Source organism: Phascolarctos cinereus, unplaced genomic scaffold (genome assembly GCF_003287225.1).
Source record: "Phascolarctos cinereus isolate Bilbo 61053 unplaced genomic scaffold, phaCin_HiC Scaffold_4;HRSCAF=312, whole genome shotgun sequence".
In the NCBI taxonomy this organism is placed as follows: Eukaryota; Metazoa; Chordata; class Mammalia; order Diprotodontia; family Phascolarctidae; genus Phascolarctos; species Phascolarctos cinereus.
This window is the reverse complement of record NW_027555847.1, coordinates 513313240-513333821: the sequence shown is the minus strand read 5'-3', so window position 1 is coordinate 513333821 and position 20582 is coordinate 513313240. Positions and strand designations below refer to the sequence as shown.

Genomic DNA, 20582 nt, shown 5'->3' with positions numbered 1-20582 from the left:
AAAGGGGAAAATGTGCTTTCTAACCTATATAAATCTAATAGTATATTCTATATAACTGACTTAAGAAATGCACTGTTGCAAAACTATTAATAAAGAGTGTTTTTTTAAAATAGAGGAATCATCATTGGTGGAAATGTCTTATTTCTGCTCTCAGTCATCCAAAAGTACACAACTCAATACAATAAAATGCAGGATGCCCAAAACACTTAGTGCTGTTTAAAACTATTTAAAGCTTTAATGAACGACTACTGGGACACTATTAGAGAGCTGTTTGGGACACCCTGAATAATCATCCTCTGCAACACTGGCACGCACAGGAATGGTATTCTAGCCACCACATGCAATCAACATTTACCAAAAGAGCCACATAACAACTGCATGTTCTAAAGGGCCTAACGTATTAATACGAAAGGTGGAGGTCACAGGATCACAGATATATAGAGAAAAAGGCCACTAGAAGACATGTAATTCCAATCTCTTTATTTTGCAGATGAGCAAGCCCAAGCCCAGAGAGATAAAGAGACATGTCCTGGTGGTAAGAGGCAGCAGAGCTGGGATTCAGTGCTGGGATCCCCTGCACCACAGTGCCTGTTCTCATAGGGTGATGATAAAAAGCAGGATGTTGGAAGATACTGGACGTGGGAGTCAGAAGATCTGAGTTTGAGTTCCAACTCTGCCACTTATTAGTGTGATTTTAGACAAATCATTTCACCTAACCTCTCCCACGCTCAATTTTCCTCCCCTATAAAATGTAGATAACGCTATTTGTCTTATGCATTAAGGACAGGGTTGTTGTGGGGATCAAATACAATAACATATTTGAAGTATTTTGAAAACAATAAAATGATATATGAATATCAATTATTATTGCTATAAAAGTGGCCATATCTGCCCTATAGGAACAGAACCTTGGACTCCACCCCTGGTCCTGTCCTTGGCTACCCTAGCTCAGATAAGTGAACTTTCACTTTATCTTGTTCTGGAAGGCTCAGGTCTCTAGCATCCTCCTCAGCATGGCCCCAAATGACCTCTCCCGACAAGCAGTAAGCTCTTAATAAATATTCTCTCTAGCTAGAAGATATAGCCTTGCAAAATGAAACAGTAATGAAATGAGTAGCAAAGTCCTAAAGTGACCACCATACTACTGAGCTCCACAGAAAGGCATAAGGTGTGCCCTCACTTTTACAGAATCACTGAATATTTAAGCCAGGAAAGACCTTCAAACACCTTCCTTCCTTTCTTTCTTTGTTTTTTTAACAGATACTGAAAATTAAGCCCAGAAGTAAAGTGACTTGCCCAAGGTCACTGTGCCTTTTCTCTGTGCTTAACAAGTTTATAAGTTGGCTATCCCAGCTCTAAAGGTAGGTTGATTTTTACACAAGTTTCTGACCAACTGTATGTAAAGAATAGTATACCTCCTAACACCTTTCTTTTGATTTCCATTGTAATTACAGAGACATAGTCTGACACGAAAATAGGTCCCAGACTCATAATAAAAAAAAATCACATATATAAATCCTAATAATCCTCTCCATGAAGAATTTGCCTTTGGCTAGCATACAGTGTACATCTAATTCTCCCACACCAACACTGAGAGTTTGTTAAACGAATAATCAATTCACATACCTCTTGCAGACTTATATGCCACCTGGGTCTCCTTCCCATGATATAATTACATAAAGACAATCAAACGTTGGATGGTTGTTTTATTTTGTTCTACCCCATGAGTGTAGACACACATGCTCTGAGTTATATGTCTTGGTAGAGGCTCAAAGGAAATGCAGTTTGTTCTGCAGAGGGTAATTAACATCAAACCATAAAGGCCTACACACTCCTCCCTGGAGCTGGGGAATTAAAAATAAATTACTCCTGACCTTAGTAGCAGCACCAGTGTTTGCCCAGGAGACCACTAACATGCACAGGCAATGGATTTACATGAGGTTTACACCTTTCAACTTAGTCAGATATTCAGATGCTAAATATAGGAAATTACAAAGACATGATAATATGCAGAAAGAGGACTCTGAAACTACAGCATTTTGCATTTTGATACAATTAGTTTTCTCACATTGGAGTGAAGTCACACAGATGTATATAACTCAACTTGTTCAAAACAAAGCCCCATTATCTTTTCCCTCAAACCCTTCCAAAACTTTCCTGTCTCTGTCAAGGGCACCTCCACACTTCCAGTCAGTCACCCAGATTCATCCTCTATTCCTCACTCTGTCTCACCCCACATGTTTAATCATATTTAATTAATACTTATTATATTAATTAAATCGATTAATATTTAATTCCCAAATTTTCTTGTTTCCTTCTCCATAATAGCCCACCATTCTCAAAGCCACCAACCACTTTCAGGTATTCACCGCCTGTTACCTCAACTATTCCAGGAGTCTGCTCTCTAGTTATTGTCTCTGACATATCAAAATGAAAAAAAAAACTGTCATGGTCTAGGTCCTCAAGTGCCTCACAATCTAATGTAATAGAGGATTCAATATGTATCCAAGCAAGTATAATTAATACAAGGTAGAATGTGACAGCAACAAAGGAAAGATCACATCAAATCCGCTGGGAAATTGGACAGAAAGAAAAATGATTACTTTCAATTTTAGAAAAAGATTAAGGAAAGATTTCATAGGGCCTTGAAAGAAGAAAACTATTTCTACCTCAGTTTCCGCACCTATAAAATCAAAGGCCCGCACTAGCAGTCTTCTGAGGTCTCTTCCAATTCTGAATCTGTGCTCCTATGAAGAGGAATAGAAGCTGAGGGAAAACTCATTCTAGGCATAAGGGTAGGTTTGCAGAAATGTGTAAAGGCAGGGAAATGCAGGACTGAGTTCAGGGAACAGTTTGTGGTTCACTCTGGCTAGAACACAGTATTAAAGGGAAGTAATATGAAATGAAGTTAAAAAAATGGACTGCAGCCAAATTAGGGAGGCCCAAAATTGCAGTCACTCAGAAGTGAAAAGGGCATGAGAATAGCTGAAATAGCTATCACAAAATCCTGTACTAAGCATACATTTTACTCCTTAGGCCCTCAGTCCTTCAGCAACAGTCTTAATGATTTAACATATGTCTCTAAACAAGCTTGGTTATATAGTTTCTCTGCCCACAAATTAAAAGCAGCAGACTAGAAAGGATAAGGGTTAGGAGGTTGTTAGAGCCAGGCACACTAGGATTAGATTAAACAGCAACAGACAGTCTCACACACACCAAAGGAAAAAATAGCAAACCTGAGGGAAAAAAAAAACCAAAACAAAAAAACAGAACCATGACTACATTATCACATAAATGGATAGCTATATTGAAGACCCTGAGTCATAAGTACATGGTAATCTCTATTCAGTAAGAAGGGAAGTATAATATATTTAAAATTATTTCCATCAAAAATTGATAATTTTTTTTCAAATTTTGGTACTTACAGTCTGTTATGAGGAAAGTTTATTTGTGTGGAACACCTTATTCCAGATTGGATAAATGAGGCATTACTGAACATAACTTAGAACCACTGTAAAGATATGTGTAATGTTACAAAATGGATTTTACTTCACATCAGAAATAAAAAGACAAGAATCAGGATGTATATCATCACTAAAGATACCTTACTCTGTGCAAACCTTAAAAAGCTCTCTAGGAATGTTCAGTGATTATCATTGTAATTACTATTATTATCATTATTTTTATTTTTTTATTGCTGCGGTAACTAAATCCCCGTAGAATAGAATCTGTGGCAAACTTTACTTGTTCAATAGTATTATAATAAGATTGTTGGGTATCATGATAACTACTTAATACAATTGCAAATTTGATTTCCCATTTTTAAATTATTTCTAGTCATGAAAAGCTGGAGATGTAGCCTCTAAACTTATATGTGTGTGTATAGATATGTATATGTGTGTGTGTGTGTGTGTGTGTGTGTGTGTGTGTGTGTGTGTGTGTGTATATATATGTATGTATGAATGTATAAATGCTTACAATAGGTTAAACATACAACCTGTCCATACTACCATATAAATTCTTTGAGGGCAAGCCCAATGTTTTATTTATTTCTGCATCTCCTTCAAACCCTAGTATAGTCGCTGTACTTAAATGCCGAATGAATGAAATCCACAAACTGTTCTTGAGGGACTATATTTAGAAAAGAGAGAAAATAATGGGAGAGAAAGGAAGCAGAAATAAGCACCAACTATTTGATTAATATCAGTATTTATTTCAGAGGCAGGCTATTTAAAGCATTTATTTGTATTTTTAACCAAATCTAACCATTTCTTTTAAATGGAAAAATGTTCTAAACCCATTCTCTGAAAAGAAATCTAATGTAATCAACAAAAAAAGGACTTTAAAAAGACTAGAATCCAATCTTCTTTCTACGTGTCATTACTGTTAACAGCAGCACACCTGTGAGTAAATAAAGGCCTCTCACTCCCCACCTCCTTACTAGCCTTGGAAGTGAAGTCTCAAGACAAAGCATTTCTAACTTCAGCTAATAGCAAACAGAACTAAATACATATGCTTTGCAGTGTACATAATAAATCTACTTTCTACATACTGAATAGGAAAATAAGATTAAAATGAATATTCACTCATCTGAAAACAAACTGACGCTTTATAAGCTTTTATACTTTGTGGTCCATAAATAGTAAATGCCTTGCCTCCGCTTGGATCATTGCATTTTGAATTAAATTATTTTGTTAAACAGTAGTCTTCTCTTCCCAGGGAGACTGAAAAACCGTACATCAATTTTGACAGGTCTTTCACTGCATCTCCCTCGAGATTCTAAGTATCTCAAATAGGGTTTCTTTCCCCCCTCCCTTTTTAACTTTAGAGGTTAGCAGTCTGTCTCCTTAATTAACAAAAGGTCATTAATTAGCAATAGGTCATTATAAAGTGATGAGACCTTCAACTCATCCTCTCAGCTTAGTTCCAGTTGTACCATTTAAAGGTTTTTTAAAAAACAAAACAACTTTAACTGCCTTATCCTTGGGAAAGAAAAAAAGGCTTTTTTTCTTTCAAAGGAGCAAAAGGTTTCCTATCCAAGCGTTTTCTTTTGTCTGTCAAGTGCCCAACCCTACAAAAACACCCCCATTTTAAACAGCATTTTAAGCTTTAGAAAATACTGTATATCCATTATCTCATTTCATTCTCACAAGTATCCTGTGAGATAAATAGTGCAGATATTATTCTCATCTAACAGAAGAGGAGACTGAGCTTCAGTTTCCTCAAGTGACTCAAGGTCACAAAGGGGAGTTCTGTGGAAGCCACAGACAACACGAGAAGGCCAGCAGAGAACACAGAACACAGATTCAGAATTCAAGCCCATATCTTCTGTGCATGCTTTTACCCAGGAAAGCTACTGTACAACTTCCTCGTCCTCCTCATTTCTTCTCAAAATTTCTCCATATTTTCACTGATCTCCTCCCTCTTCCTTTCCAGGGGTAATCCTCCTCTATTGCCTACTCCAAATTTTCTGTCTCTCTGTGTCTGTCTCTAACCGCACCCCCCCCAGCCAAACCCTCCAAAACAATGGCTTACATCCACCACCTCCATTTCCCAATTTCCCACCACTACTCTACTGTCTCCTTCAACATCACCAATGGTTAACAACAAATTCACTTGCTTTTTCTGAGTTCTCAGCCTCCTTGACTTCTCTTAGCTTCTGACATTTTTGAGCACCACCACTTCCCACCTAAAGCAATCTCCTCCCTTGTTTTCCAAGTCACTGACCTCTCCTCCACCATTTTCTCCAATTGCTCTCCTTCCTTCTTCACCCTCTACATGCTGCTCTTCCCTAGGGCTCCTGTCCTCAGTCTTCCTTGTGTGCTCATTTCCCATTCTAACCCTTTTGAGTCTACCTATTCTCATTACTTCATCTATTCATGCGCCCTTATCCTAATAAACCCCAAATTCACCTCTTCCAAGGTTGAATCTTCATTATAACTTCTGTTCTAGCCTGGGTAAAGGGAACTCCTCAATCAGGGTGTGCTCACAAAGAATTAAGGGTGGGAAAGGCACTCAGTCTTGCTTAGGCCAACAGTGAACTCTCCATGGTAAATATTGGTGCCCTGCATTCTTGTACCAACCACTCTAGCAGCCTTGGATTGATACAACCAATGCGCCCTTTCCACAGGGAATGCAGACACATACTCCACCAGGGTATCAGCTGACCCAAACGTTTCAGGGAAATCCAACATTCATGTGAGAATGGAGAAATCTGTGACCTCCTCAGACCTCAAGAGTGCATCTACACATTGCATTCACTCCTCTTTTTCTCATTCTCAAACTACTAAAATCCATACTCTTGTACAGCAGAATGACAAAGAATTAGATTTTCTCACTCGAAGCTGGCTGGTGTCAGTTCTATACTCCAAGTGTTGTAGGCCCCACCCTCAAGAAGGTAGAACTGACTAGAAGTGCCCCTGGGACTATAAAGTTCCTTTTACTGACTCATGAATACCCTTAAAGTATGCTGACGCGCTATGGTCATCCCTTCCACGTTGAGATATTCCCCATTTTGGTTTCAATATATCTTGGGTTGGCATAAGAAATTAAATGGGAATTTGTGGGAGGGGGGAAGAATTCTGTGGAAGCCACAGAGAACATGAGAAGGCCAGTGGAGAACACAGAAAAAGTTCAGGAACTCAAAAATGCATAAAATATATGTATAGTATTGTATAATACAGCCTATGACCAAATTACTTAACCCAAATTTTACAGTAAGGTACTGTAAACACCCCATTAAAAAAACAAAAGAAAAAAATCAGACTTCTCTGGTACAAAGGGAGGGCCAAAAAATTTTACCCGGATTTTCCAGATCTCAGGGGTGCTGCACCCCCAACCCTGGCAATGTGGAAGGGAAAACTATTCCTAGTCCTGAGGGTAGTTGTCAATGGTCTATTGGACACCTTCACCTGGATAGCTCACCAATGCCTCAAAATCAACATACTCCAAATCAAACATCTTTTCCCCCAAAACCCATTCCTCCTTCTGACTTCTTTATTTCTGTTTTATAGTACTGCCATTCACCCTCAGTGTTATTCTTCCTCTCTCCCTTGCCCCCTGCATCCATTCTCAAAGTCATATCAATTTTACTTACTCTCTTCTACTACTATCACCCTTGTTCAAGCACTGATCTTAAACAACTAAGCTATTGCAATATTCTTCTAACCAGCATGCATGCCTCTAATATCTGCTTCCTCCTGCATATGATGGCAATCAATTAGCAAACATTTATTAAATGCCAATTAGTAAGCATTTATTAAGTGTCTATTATGTGCCAGGCACTGTGCCCATCCTAAAATACAGCTCTCCTGGCACCCTCTTGTTCAAAAATATTCCGAGGTTTCCACATGGAAAGGCTGTTAGATTTAGAGTCAGAAAATAAGGGTTCAAATCCCAGCTTTGACACCTGTGTGACCTTGGACAAGGAACTTCACCCCTCTAGCCCTCAGTTTCCTCAGCAGTAAAATGAGGTCCTTCCCCACTCTATGATTCTGTTTTTCACAGTCTATCATTGTTTGTTCTTCATTTTTGAAGAGGATCAAGGACATCACGGAGTGATGTTGACTCCCACGTGAATTGGATTTAAATGAGCAGAGTTGCACAAAATTGTCAGCCTCACTCTCTCTTCCAGAACCCGTCTTCCACAGCCTATATATAGAATCATGTCCAAAGTCCTCAGCCTGACATTCAAGGCACTCCACCTACAATCTTACTTACCTTCTCAGTCACATCTCCAACTACTGCTTTTCATTCCCATCATGCTATAATCAAATTAAGGTTCTTCCCATTGTCCAAACATGTCCTGTGTTTTGCTGTCATTATGCCCTCATTCATGCTACTTCTGCTGCAGCTATGGATGCCCTAATCTCATTCATTTTTCAAGGTTTTTCCATAAAGCCCTACCTAATGCCCCGGACAGTTATCCATCCTTTGAATTCACTTAGTTTATCTGTAACATCTTATTACACTTCCACATTCTGCCTTATGTTATACTTATTTATGTATGTATTTTTTAAGTTATTACAGATCTCATGCTGGAGGTTCTACAGTGTTCCAGGGCTTGACACAATCAGTGTAAATTCACCTGCTAACAGGGGCATCTAGAAAATTTCACCCGCGTCCAGTATCCCTCCCCCTGGCCTCTTTACTGAACACCTTCTATGACTATAACATACATACTGGGGTGTGCTGGAGCCAGCTTGAACTGGCTCAAGAAGCTAAGTGTTAAATTTTCAATATGAGCATTTACACTTCAGATATCAGCAAATACTACAAGTCAGACTTTGTCTTGTTATTTTGTTGACTTTCTAGACATAAGAAAGTAAAAGAGGGCAACTAGGTTGTGCAGTGGATAGAGCACTGGCCTTACTGTCAGGAGGACCTGAGTTCAAATCTGGACTCAGACCAAACACTTGACACTTACTAGCTGTGTGACCCTGGGCAAGTCACTTAACCCCATTTGTCTAAAAAAAAAAGGTAATGGAGAAAATGTTAATAATGCATATTAAATCAAGATTGTATTATGCATACATTTTTAAAATCAAGAGTCTATTGTTAAGTATTTACCAGCACATCCCTGCCCTCTCTAGCTAGTTTACATCTCTCTGTTACATGCCACCATGATATTTCTGAGAGGGTCAGACCAAATTATCTTTGCTAGAATGAAAACTTCTTGAGAATAGAGATTGTTGTATTCCTTGAGTTTATATGTACATTGCCTAGTACAGTACTAGATATATAGTAAGTGTTTAATTAATGCTTGTTGATTCATTGTTATATATGTCAGGGAATATTGACTATTTTAATATAAACATGTATGAAAATATCAGAGCCAGATCAATCTGTTATTAGTTGCCTTAGGAAGGAAGTCATCAGACCTGGTGATTTATATAAGGAAGGGGAACATTACAAGGGAAGGTTGATGCAGCAACTTTCATTACAGTTTCAGTTGTCCTGTTTTCCAGTGGAGAAAGTAGAGCCCTGGGAATACTTGCACCAGCCACCGTGAGCATGATTAGAACTTAGAAGCAAAATAGGGTTTTGACCATAAGTTGTATGAGTTGCATTGAGTCAGAAGAGAGCATTCAAAAAGCAAAAGTGATCAATCAGACCTCATCATCCTTTATCACTTGTAAGCAGACTGCTTGAGGAAGGGAATTACATAGTCGGTTGCTGAAAGACAGTTTCATAGCCAAGAGCTAAAACAGTTGGCTCAAGAGAGCTATAGCTCTTCCATGTCCAAGAGAAACTTATTCACCACAGCACCCATACAAGTGAATGATGAAGGTGGATGAAGGAACTGATGAGTAAAGCTGTAGCCTTCTCCTCCAGGGGAAAGGTGTACCAACCACAGATTGCCTTGTAGCTGTTGTACAGGGTATTAGGGGTCATTAAAGATAGATGAAGACCAGCTGGATCAAAGATATGATGCATCTACTCTATCTGCACAGAGCAGATCCGGGAAAGAGTAGTGCAATAATTTCACTAGAAGACAAGGTAGCTCTGGATCACTGAAAGTATGGGTCGCCCCTCTGTGTGCTCTGGTCACATGTCCCCTGTATGTACAGCCCTCTATAAGGGCATCCTGGCCACACATATTTCCCAAAGATGTATGTTACATGCCTTATCCCTCTGTGTATACACTCTTGTCCTTATGTTGCTCCCCTTCCCACTCTAGCCAAACCAGTCCCCCTGATGATTCTCATACATCTCTGATCCACTAAACTTCTGTACTCACTATAATCCATGTCTGAATTCACTCCTACCTTACTTTACATCTTCATTTCTTTCAAAATTTTCAATTAAAATTTTCTACACAAAATCTTTCCTGATTGCCCCAGCTTTTAGTACCCTCTTTCATCCCAAAACATTTTACGCTGCATTCACTGCATATATATATATATATATATATATATATATATATATATGTATACGTGTGTGTGCATATATATATATATGTATACGTGTGTGTGCATATATATATATATATATATATATATATATATATATATATATATATATACATATATAATACTTAGTGTACATACTATCTCTCCAATTCAGTGTAAGCTCTTTGAGGACAGGAACCATTTCATGTGTGGTCACCATATCACCAGCACATAGCATAGTATATAGCAGGCAATTAATAAATACTGTGGATTAATTACTTCCCGCTGAAAGCCTCTGTATTTGCATGAGTAGGCTCAAGTTAAAAAATATTTTATTCTTATTTTTATAACTACGCTGTATCATTAAATGCCTTTACCTGAACTAGAATGTTCTCTAACTAGTAAGATTAAACATATTGGTGGGGACTTACAAGAAATGTGCAGGAGGAAATTGTCAAGAACATTAGACTACAAGAAAGCTTGGATAGATTATGATTTTCACTGCTAGAGTGTTCACATCTATGAGATCATAGAATCATCTAAGTATGGAAGTATACACCACTCTAATCTCCCCTACTGGAATGTCAGTGGGGCAGCTAGGTAGCACAGTAGATAAAGTGCCAGGCCTAGAATCAGGAAGACTCATCTTCCTGAGTTCAGAATCTGGCCTCAGATCCTTATTAGCTGTGTGATCCTGGCCAAGTCACTTCACCTGTTTTCCTCTGTTTCCTCATCTGTAAAATGAGCTGGGGAAGGAAATGGCAAACCACTCCAGTATCTTTGCCAAGAAAACTCCAAACAGGGTCATGAAGAATCAGACTGAAACAACTGAACAATAAAAATCATGTCTTATTCATAACTGTTCTCCACCCCCAACACACACACACACACACAGTGTTCAGCAGTGTAGACCTTAAATAATGGTTGAATGAATCTAAATTTAAATGAATCCAAGTGAAAACTAATGTGTTTTAAAATAGCTAGGCATTACTTGAATTTTGTTCAGGCACATTACAGGCCAGACTAATGAGGTTAACATGTAACCTCACTTAGTTGGCAAACCTGTATTATCCCTCCCAGTTACAACTGCTATATATAAACCAGCAGCAACATATCAAATATCAAAAAAAAAAAATCTAGTAGTCCTTTACCACAGACACTCTAATGCTCTGTTATAAAGTTGTCAGTAGGCCAAATCTGAACTTCACCACAATAGATTCCATGAAAAAAAAATTATTATTGTGCAATAAAGAGTTAAAATTGATATGCCCTCAAAGAAATTCATGCAAGCATATCAAGATATTGCATGGTTAAGAAAATACTAAATACTTTACATTCCTCGGACTCCAAGTGAACCTAGCCCAGTAAGCTCTGTGTATATATAATACCATGTATTTCTTGGCTCAGAGCAGTGGATTTGGAGATGCAGCTACACCTAGTGATCAGCAGCAGATCACAGCAGGAGGAATAGGGATTCAACTGCTAGCTGTGTTTGAAGGAAAGCAAGTCTAAACAACAATAATAATAATTAGGAATTAAACTTTTAAAAAATTTCTTCAGTGAAATCATGCTCACCTCCATTTAATTAAAAGTTAGAGAAAAAGACAGTCTGATCAACTATAGGGGAAAAAAACTAAGCTCTACTTTATATGTTATCATTATATATTATATATAAAAATATCAGTGAAAATAAATGCTAATTACAAAATACAAATAACTAAAATCCATAGTTCTACAATACATATTCCAACTATAAGATCCCATCAATGTGTCTATAATTTTCCATTTCTCTACTAAAAAAGATCCCCAGTTTGGAAGCTTCTGAAAATTACTAATACACAGACCTTTAAAAACATTCTGTTTTGAAAGGCATTATTTATCATACGCTTACTAGGGCATGTCAACAAGTATGCATGTTACACTAAATATCCATCACCCTGATCACAATGTACAATTATTACCATCAATGTTATGGCTGAAATTATATTAGCAGGTATTGATAACAAGATAGGAAACCATTTCCTTCTCAGCTTAAGCACTGACTAAAGTCTGTAATAATTCAATATCTTCTCCAGATAGGGTTATTATTACACAGTCTGTCACAGCTGATGACTTAGCAAAGTATCAAGCAGACCAATATTCACAGCAGCATCACCACAGCATTGTCACTACTATTGTGAGTAGTTTTAGTTCAAGAGCTAAGAGATAAATGGATGAATTCAATCATTACTTCATCTGAAGCTATTTCTTCAATAGAGAAATGCTATGATGACAGAGGCAGCGAGGTGGCATAGCAGATAGAGTGCTAGGCCTGAAATCAGGAAGACTCATCTTCTTGAGTTCAAATCCATCCTCAGACACTTACTAGCTGTGTGACCCTGGACAAGTCACTTAACCCCATTTGCCTCAGTTTCCTCATCTGGAAAATGAGCCAAGAAGGAAATGGCAAACCATTCCAGGATCTTTGCCAAGAAAACTGAAAATGACCAAACAACAACAACAATGATCATGTAAGCTTTGGAACTAAATCCTGTTTGACCCCCAACCACTATGCATCTCATCAATAAACCTCCAGCCCTTAGCACAGTGTGTGGCATATAATAGGCATTTAATAAGTGATTATTTCCTGACTGACTTTTTCGGGCCTACTAAAAGTGGAAAGATACAAGATGAATGAAATATTAAGTAGGTCTAGAGGGTAATTGATGTCACTAAATGACCATGGTGGAATCAAATCCTGCTTTGAAGTCTCATGAAGCCTAGATGGGCCACTGTAATTCTGAGCAAATCCCAACTAGATTATTACTTTCTTCCCCTGTGAAACGGGAATTATACTGCTTACCTCTCCCTGGGCTGCTGTGAGGATCAAAAGAGACATTTATAAAGTTCTTCATAACAATTTTATACTATTTCTTACTACTTCTTTTACATATATTGGTTTGTTTGTTTTTTAATCACTCCTCTCCCATCTTCCATCCATCTATTCCCTTCTTTTCTGTTTTCTCCCTTAATTATGCCTTAGCCTTAGCTGTAGCATCCATAGACAGAGCCATGGTTCTAAGGAAGCGAATGACTCAAAGTTTCCTCTTCCACACCCTAACACCAATCCCCACTTGCTTTACGCTGTTCTTCTACTCAGGTTTTCTGATGACTTGGCTGAAAATCTGTGCAATACCAGAATTTAAGTGAAAAAGGGTGTGCTTTCTTATGGAATCCTTTCCACGCTTTTTTCCTGTTTTCTGAAATTTGAAATCACTGACAGCTTTGAAAAGGGCTAACAATTTCTCACTAGGCTTTAACACGTGTTGAAATCCTAAGGAAGGCTTTAAATGAAGTCTTTTTCCAAAGTGCATTGTGGTGTGTGGTATTTGGGGTCAGAGGATGTGGGTTCAAATATTGGCTCTTACTACCAAAATGAGGCTTGTCAAGTGCTTTCATCTCTCTGGGCCTTAGTTTCTGTATCTGCCAAATGAGGAGATTAGACTAGGTCACTTTCAAATCCCCTCCAGACCTAAATCATATAATGCCTAGAATTAAATTTAAAGCTTCAGCACATTATTTGTACCACTATGCTATAATGCTACTGATAAACTAGCAACATTTCCATTTATTGCTTAAAATTTTTAGCCCCTAAACTTAATATTTTCTCTCTCCACATAATTTATATCCCAGTGTCTCAATCAAGATAACTTTGTGTAGAAGTGAAACAAACAATAAAAGGAAAACAGCAACGTCATATAGTGGAAAGGTCATTTTGGGGGTCTGAGGACTTGGTCTTAAGGACGACTGTCCTTGTTAGTTCTATGACGATGAGAAGTCACTTCATCTATCCAAAAACTCATTTTCCTAAGCCTTCAGATTTGCATAACCTACCCTACCATAAGGTCAGAGATGAAGAATTTGTCAATTACAAAGCACATGGGATCTTTTGTTGTTGATAATAATAATTCATAATGTATTTCCCCACCACCACTGACATTTCCAAATTATCTCATTTCCTGTAATTTATTACAATTTTCCCTCATGGCACTTTGGGAAAACAGTGCATGACAGCATCTACCTTTTCAAAAGTTAACAACAAAATATGTAAATTATAATAAACTATCTTCTTTCATAGATCTAGAGTTGGAAGAGACCTCAGAGGCCATGTAGTTCAAAACCTTCATTTTGCAGTTAAGGGCCACAGAGGTTATTAACTTGCCCTAGGTCACCCCTTAAACCAAAACATTATTGTTTAATATACAGGACTTATGTGATTTTGAGACAAAACATGTAAAAAAAATCATTTTTTAGGATTATTATGTTATATACTTACACATCTTTCTTAGACAATTTGTGTGTGGTTGTTTTTCTAGGAAACTGCAAAATACTTCCTAAATATGTTAAGACTAAAACCCTTGTTTTTCTAGAATCAGACCAACTTGTTTCAATAAATATTGCTTTTATACTTTATGCTATGAAAAAAGTTATACTTGTTTCCTAGCATATTATTTTTACGTTCACAATTTCAAATCTGCTATACCAAAACAATATAAATCTGGTATTGGCAATAGAAAAAAAAAGTAACAGCTATGTGATTTCAACTACCTAATAATACGAAATAAAAAGGAAATATTTTAAATTGCCAAATTACTTTGTGTAACTAAAAAGTGTTATTTTCATTAGCAAGTTTTTTTCTAGAATCTTCAGTATTATAGAATATACAGACATTCTCAAAATACTTTTGCCAAAACAATGATTTGCCTCTCTTTATTAGACAAAGCTCAACAGATCAGTCTTGTTACCTAATAGATCTAACAATATACATCCAGAATAGACTGCACATCTAGCTTTGAAAAAAGCATTGGGTTAAAGAGAAATAAATATGTCGCCAACTATTTGGTTTCTCAATCTGAAAAACAGAATTTCACCTAAAAGCAGAATTTCTATTCATTCCTTACTCCTTGGCTGTGTACACTTTTAGGAATCTGTTTTTAAAGATCAGCAAAAGCTTGGGAAACCAAACATGAACCTTAGTTATTTGTCCTTGGTAAGGCACAGTGAAAATCCTTTTAAAAGTAAAATATTGGGGCAGCTAGGTGGCACAGTAGATAGAGCACCGGCCCTGGAGTCAGGAGGACCTGAGTTCAAATCCGGCCTCAGACACATAACACTTACTAGCTATGTGACCCTGGGCAAGTCACTTAACCCCATTGCCTAGACAAAAAAAAAAGTAAAATGTTTACATGAGCCATCATCTTAATAAACCAAAATTCTAATTATTTTAAAACATATTTCTGGTATTTTTTTAGCACATCATTGTGAAACAATCTATTTCTCTATCATTTGAGAGATGACCTCAGGAATTAATCTAAAATATCAGCTTCATCATTTCTGGACCAATATCTAGCTGATTTCAGAAGATAGTTTTGGGAGTTTGATGAAAAAATTCCCATTCTGAAATTAGTTCCATATAATGACAGCTTTCCAAAACCTTGCTTACATGTTTAAGTACCGCTATATATTATTAAGAATATCAATATGTTCTGATTTGCACAAGTTATGAAAATCTGAATAACTTTTTTAGTATTTGGAGGTTATTCATGGCCTGCAAATATTTACTGTACACCTGCTATGTGCAAGATACCATGTAGCTGGTGCTGCAGAACATGCAAAGATGTATAAAATACAGTTCCTGCCCTCAAGGGGCTTACATAACTACTAAAACAATTCATGTCCAAGTGTGGTAGAAAGCAGATGGTTATGGAATTTTAGACAAAATTTTGAAATAAAATTTGGTCCGTCAGGATTTCAAGAGGGTCGTCATATTCACTGATTTTCCCAAAAACATAGCACGGAAAAGAGCTGGTTTTAGAGTCAGAGAATCTGAGTTTGAATTCTGGGTCAGTGTGTGTCATGTGTGACTTTGGGCACATCACTAAATGTTTCCAAGACTCACTTTCCTCCTTTGTAGAATGACAGAGTTGGACTAGATGACCTCTAAACTCACTTCTAGCTCAAATCCATAATCCTATGAACATATATGACTTCTCCAAAGCACTAGATGGTCCACCAATGAACAAGTCTAAAGCATGTTTACCACTGAAAGTGTTAAAAGCTGTCAAAATTAAATACATCATGGGAGAGCACTACAAATTAAATCATTTCTAAAACTCATCATCTTCACTTTAAATATGTGTGTATATATACATACATATATGTATATGTGTCTATGTATGTATATATACTCATACACACTCAAGCTGTGCTCTATTTTAGCTTTAATTTCCCCATCAGTTCCAAAACGGTATTTAAGGAGAATTCTGGCTTTCACAACAAAACTACATGTCAACAAAGATAGAGAATAGCTATTAAGTCCCAAAAGAAAACATAAAGGTAACAATTCTTAAGAAACAAACAAAAATCCTGTCCACGGTGGTTACTCCACGAATATTTCAGTTTAAGGTGTTCACTTGAGGTACCAGTCAAAGAAGTAAAACTGAGAGAGTGGTAGCCACTTAAAAATCTGAATATTATATAAATAGCAACACCTTTAATGTACTCAGTTTTAAAATCCACTTAACTTACATTTGCCATAGCTTAACTGTAAAACAAATCACAGGTGGGAAATTAAGGATCTTAGTAAAGGGAAAAAGCCTTCTGCAGTTTACATACTAAGCTTCTAACAGTAATGTACTTTGTGACTTTCATGATACATTAACTGGGTAACTTCATGATCAAGAATGCTGACCAAAAGTTTGCATCAATTCCCAACAGCATGACAGCAGTATTATTCTGTTATATACTCTCCCATGTACAATTATTGGAATGTTAAAAGACACTGAGAAAAAGGACATTTGACTATTTAGGCTAAACAGGCTGGGGGGAGGGGGTTGTTTTTGTTTTGCAGGAAAAGAAAGCACAGATCAGCAAAACTCCCTCAAACTCAGCTGTAACTTCTCCTTGCCTGCCAACTATGGTCAAGGGAACTGCCTACTTACCGGCAAAGATACCAACTTTCAGCAAACCAAAAGCCTAACTGGTAGACTCCAAAAGATCATCGTTGCAAAGAAGCCCAGATGCTAAACATGTGCTTTTTAGGACTTAAGTTGACTTCACAAAAATGAAAATACAAACAAAAGTAGTACTTATTCCCACCAATTCAATTTATAAACCATTTTGAAATCAAAGCTCCAAACCACAGTCACTGATTTCTCTAATGGGGGAGGGGAAGGGGTGAAGGGAAGAGAGCAAATGGAGGGTGTAACACAAATGTTACTGTATGTGGATTTAGTTCGGGACACTTTATAAGATAAATGTAGGTTTTAAGTAAAAAACATTTGAAACCATGTCAGTTTGAATGCTTCCACCAGGAGCTTCTGGATGATCTGTGGAGGTTAGGTCTATATATAAATACAGGATTGGATTCTGTTCCTGGGTGTGTGGGGGGGGAGGGTGTCATACACCTACACACACATCAGGCTGAATAGTAACATAAGCAATTTCTCTTCTCAGCTAGGAAGTTCCCTGGGGATCATGGTCACCATACCCTTACATAGGTCAGCTGTCATCTGGGTATCGAAACATCATTTAACTGGGAGATGGGGCAGAAGAGAATGGTGAAAAGTAAAAGCGGTCCTCTAAGCTGCTGCCTCCTCTAGAGTCTGGGGGACTGTGGGGTAGGTGCACGTCTGCCTGCTTCACAAGCTCCCGGAGATTTCCAGGCTTCTCTAGCAAAAATGAAGTTTCCGTTTTCCTTTCCCAAGGCCGACACGCGGCAGCAGTCTTGCCCGATGCTGCTCGGGGCCCGGGGAAGGGGGGAGATAGTGACTGGGTTTCCCCCCGCCCCCTTCAGCCCCCAGCAGCCGCCAGCTGGCTGCCAAATCCCAGCTGAGCAAAGCGTGCCGCCAGCCCAGTAAGTCTGAGCGACTCCTGCCCCAGACAGTGTGCATAGGGATCAGAGGAGAACGCACATAAACTTAACCCCCAATGCCCTCCTCCTTGCAATACCAAACTTTTCTCTTAAAAGAAAAGTTTTCGTTGTTTGTGTTCCTGAGGCAGTACGTGTTCGTGCCACCTAAGTGTCTTTGAGAAAGAGAGGAGGGGAGGGACAAGGTGCTCCTGCAAAGAGAATCCTTGTTTTGGGGAGGCTCGGCTAGGGCCGGAGGCTCTTTCAAGTTTGCTTGGTTTCCTCCGTTCCCGGCCTCCCCCACTCCTCCTCTCCTTCCCTTCCTCCACAAGCACAACCCAGCCCGTCTAACGGAAAAGGCATCATGCCCGGAGCTTCGCCTTGCTCTCTCCCTCCCCCAGCTGAAGCACACTCATACTCCCCCATTCTCCCACTCTTCCGGAAACTGCAGGCTACCCAAGAGATGTCCCCCCACATACATACACAGACACACACACACACGCACGCACGCACTTGGCCTCCCGTCCCCAACCTCTGAGACTCATGGAAAAAAACAACAACAAACCCAAACCACAGCAAAAAAGCAAGACCTCTTCTTACCTGAGAACGTCTCCCCTCCAGTTGTTAGCAAAAGTCCAACCAAAGTCGCCAGCCAAGTTCCAACTCGCCCCATTTTCTTGACTCCGGGCTGGGCCCACCAAAAGCTGCCCCGTGCGTGGGGAGACGGGGAGGACGTGAAACGGGGGCGTGGGTGGCTTGTTTTAAAAGAGAGAGAGAAAGGAGGGAAAGAGAAAAGTGACAACAGTTGCAGAAGTCAGGAACTCTGGCTACTCCCGGGGCAAGGGGTACAGAGGGTCCTTAGACCTCCCCCCCTGCCCCTAGTCCCCCCAGATCGCTTCTTTGCTCTTCTTTTGGGGGCAGTTGGGTGGAGGCACTCGGGGTGCCAAAAGCCTCCCTGCGGCTGGCTCCAGCGGCTACTCCTGCCTTTCCCTTGGTTCCTCCGCTCGGGATTCTGGCAGCGGCAGAGGCGCCGGCCGTGGCCGTGACCGTGCACTCGGTTTTCTTCCAGCACTCCCCCACACCCCGCTGCTGCTGCTGCTGCTGCTCGGGCAGCGGAGAGCTCCCACTGCGGGCCGGCACCCCTTGCCTCCCCGGGCGCGCCGAGCTGCCGGGGCTCAGCTCGGTCCGCGCTTGCCTATTTCTCCCCCAACTGACTCGCGGTGCCCCCGGCAGGCAGGCTAAAGAGAGCTCCCACGTCACGCCCAGGCTCGCCGGCGCTGCGACTGCCCCACTAGAGGGCGTGTGCGGACCGGGCCGGGCCGAGCCGGGCAGGACCAGAGCCACACTTCACCAGCCGCCTCCCCCCGGACCCCCAACTCGTGTACTCCCTTACTCCGCTCCGCTGCGCGCCGCTCTCTCCAAGGGCGCTTTCCACGGCCAACAAGAAGCGTCTTGGAGCGCGGCTGTCTAGGGATCACAGCAGCCGAAGCAGCTGTTGCTGGGGCCGCCTGCGAGCCTCACGCGCGGGAGAAGCGCGGGGAAATGAATTTTCCACCCCTCTTTTCCTTTTCCTGCCTCCCCCTCCGTTTTCTATTTTTGCAGCTGGCTTCGAGGAGAAGCTGTTCAATGTCTCTCAGGTCACAGGAAGCTACGCTTTCTGAAACCAAGCTGAGAGTAGAGGGGACGAGGGTTCTAAAATCCCTGAGCGCGCAACCCCCTGAGCTAAGTGTGCCAAAAGACCCTCGCTGCTCACTGCACACTACTAAGAGATGGAAGCTTTACCCAAAAAAGTTAGAGGCTCCCCATCCCCTGCAGCTGTAGCGGGAAAGGAGCGACACTCAAGCTAGAGGCGACTTTTCTTGCGGTCCTCTTGGGGTTCGAGGGCACCTCTTCCCTCTCCCCCACTACAGAGATGTTCAGAGGGATGTAATGAGGAAGAGAATCGACCAAGAGAATAGCATCCTTAAAGAGTCAAATGGAGAATTAGCTCTTAAGCTAAATGCCTGGATTCAGGAGAGAAAAAAACCAGGCTCCTAAAAATCGGCTCCCCGATCTTGGGTTTTAGACAGCCAGAGACACTCTTTTGTACAGAAGTATCTGACATTGCAAGTGCCACCCGTTCCCAGGGAGAAACCTACATCTCACTCTGAGCAGTGCTGAGACCCCCCCCAAAACGACAAGGAACCCCTTCCTTTTTTTCCCTACCTTGGTCCGATAGCGCTACTGATCACGGCCGAATCTGGCCATGAGAACGTATAGGTATTGTGAACGCTCCCAATGCTCACTCTGAACCCGTCAGTGACTGCCAGGTGTAGCACAGCGCTGTCTGCCCAGTGCAGCCTTGCGCCAGAGCAATCAGATCCATAGCAGGGGGTCAACAGCCGTGGAATTCAGGAACTCTGATACCTTCCATACAGATAGCAATGCAGTTTGCTTCCTTTTTTATTCTCGCTCTGCTTCTGCCCTATACACGTGTGAGATATTGGAAAGCAGCATCGTAGGAGATGAAGTTCACACCAAACATGAGTAATTCGGTAATAACACAATATTATGCTTTTGAACAAACTTGGATAAATGGGGCAGGGATTGGGAAGCAGATTGAAATGAATCCTCTGGCTCCTTCATAGTTTCCCTGCATTGCTGAACTTTGGGGTACTGTAAGAAAACCGTGGCATTAAATAAAGCTCTACAGTGCTACAGGAAAAATGCCAAATTTAGAAAATAAAAAAGTGCCCACCCTCAATCTATCCCTCTCCTTGTAATAAATACAGAAGAGTATATTGAGCCATCATCCTTTCAAAGAC

At 40.1% G+C, this 20582-nt stretch overlaps 1 protein-coding gene across 7 annotated transcripts in view; it reads right to left on the bottom strand.

The window, feature by feature from the left end:
• Window positions 1-20146, bottom strand: part of PTPRM (protein tyrosine phosphatase receptor type M) — a 922867-nt gene extending 902721 nt beyond the window's left edge. For 4 of the 7 annotated variants that reach the window (XM_078153512.1, XM_078153515.1, XM_078153513.1 and 1 more), the window contains exon 1: window positions 18379-19001. In XM_078153512.1, coding sequence (XP_078009638.1) covers window positions 18379-18451 — 73 coding nt within the window. In that variant the 5' untranslated portion in view covers window positions 18452-19001. Of the gene's footprint in view, window positions 1-18378; window positions 19002-19171; window positions 19281-19983 lie in introns of those variants that run through there. The other 3 variants (XM_078153517.1, XM_078153511.1, XM_078153514.1) reach the window with 3 other exon arrangements.
• Window positions 20147-20582: the final 436 nt, after the last annotated feature.